Source organism: Pterocles gutturalis, unplaced genomic scaffold (genome assembly GCF_000699245.1).
Source record: "Pterocles gutturalis isolate BGI_N339 unplaced genomic scaffold, ASM69924v1 scaffold44170, whole genome shotgun sequence".
Lineage (NCBI taxonomy): Eukaryota > Metazoa > Chordata > Aves > Pterocliformes > Pteroclidae > Pterocles > Pterocles gutturalis.
The window spans coordinates 1,255-1,918 of NW_010142408.1; the positions used below are offsets into that span (position 1 = coordinate 1,255).

At 61.4% G+C, this 664-nt stretch overlaps 1 protein-coding gene across 1 annotated transcript in view; it reads left to right on the top strand.

The window, feature by feature from the left end:
- N4BP3 (NEDD4 binding protein 3) overlaps nt 1-349 on the top strand; it is a gene marked incomplete at its 5' end in the record, with an annotated part of 1,581 nt that extends 1,232 nt beyond the window's left edge. Inside the window, 1 exon segment of the mRNA XM_010084345.1 lies at nt 1-349. This exon segment is cut by the window's left edge and continues 21 nt beyond it. Coding sequence (XP_010082647.1) covers nt 1-349 — 349 coding nt within the window.
- Nucleotides 350-664: the final 315 nt, after the last annotated feature.

Below are 664 nucleotides of genomic sequence, written 5' to 3' on the forward strand. Positions count from 1 at the left end.
CCCCGGCTGCGAAACTGATGACTCCAAGTGTCGGGGCCTTCACAGCGACACGTCGGAGCCCATGGAGCGGCAGGTGGAGTGGCTGTGGGCAGAGCTGCTGCGGGAGCGGCGCCAGGGCCAGCTGCAGGCTGTGAACTTTGAGCTGGAGAGGAAAACCTGGCAGGAGGAGAAGGAGAAGGTGCTGCGGTACCAGCGGGAGCTCCAGGCCAGCTACATGGAGATGTACCACCGGAGCCAGGCACTGGAGCGAGAGCTGCGGCAGCTGCGGGCAGAGCCCAGGGACGGCAGGGCGGGCCCCCCGGGTGGAGTCCTCAAAGATCTGAATGGTGGGATGCTGGTGGGACTGTGAAAGGGGAAGGTCTCTTGCTGCTCCAACGGGACGATCTCAGGGTCTGTACAAGGACTGGCAGCTCAGCGCTGCCCTGGGGAGAAGGACTGATTGTGACAAGGGAACTTTTCCTTCTTGCAGCACTTCAGGTCTTTCTAGGAGTGGGTCTCTGGAGAGGGGGAGATAATCTGTGCCAAAGTGGGGGTCTTGCATGTGCCCCGTGCTCTGACTCCAGGAGTGTTTGCCCCACGGGGGCAGGAACCAAGCGCCCTGTCAGACATTCCCTGTCCTTCCTGCTCTGCCACCCCTGTTCCCTACAACCCAGTAACTTAATGT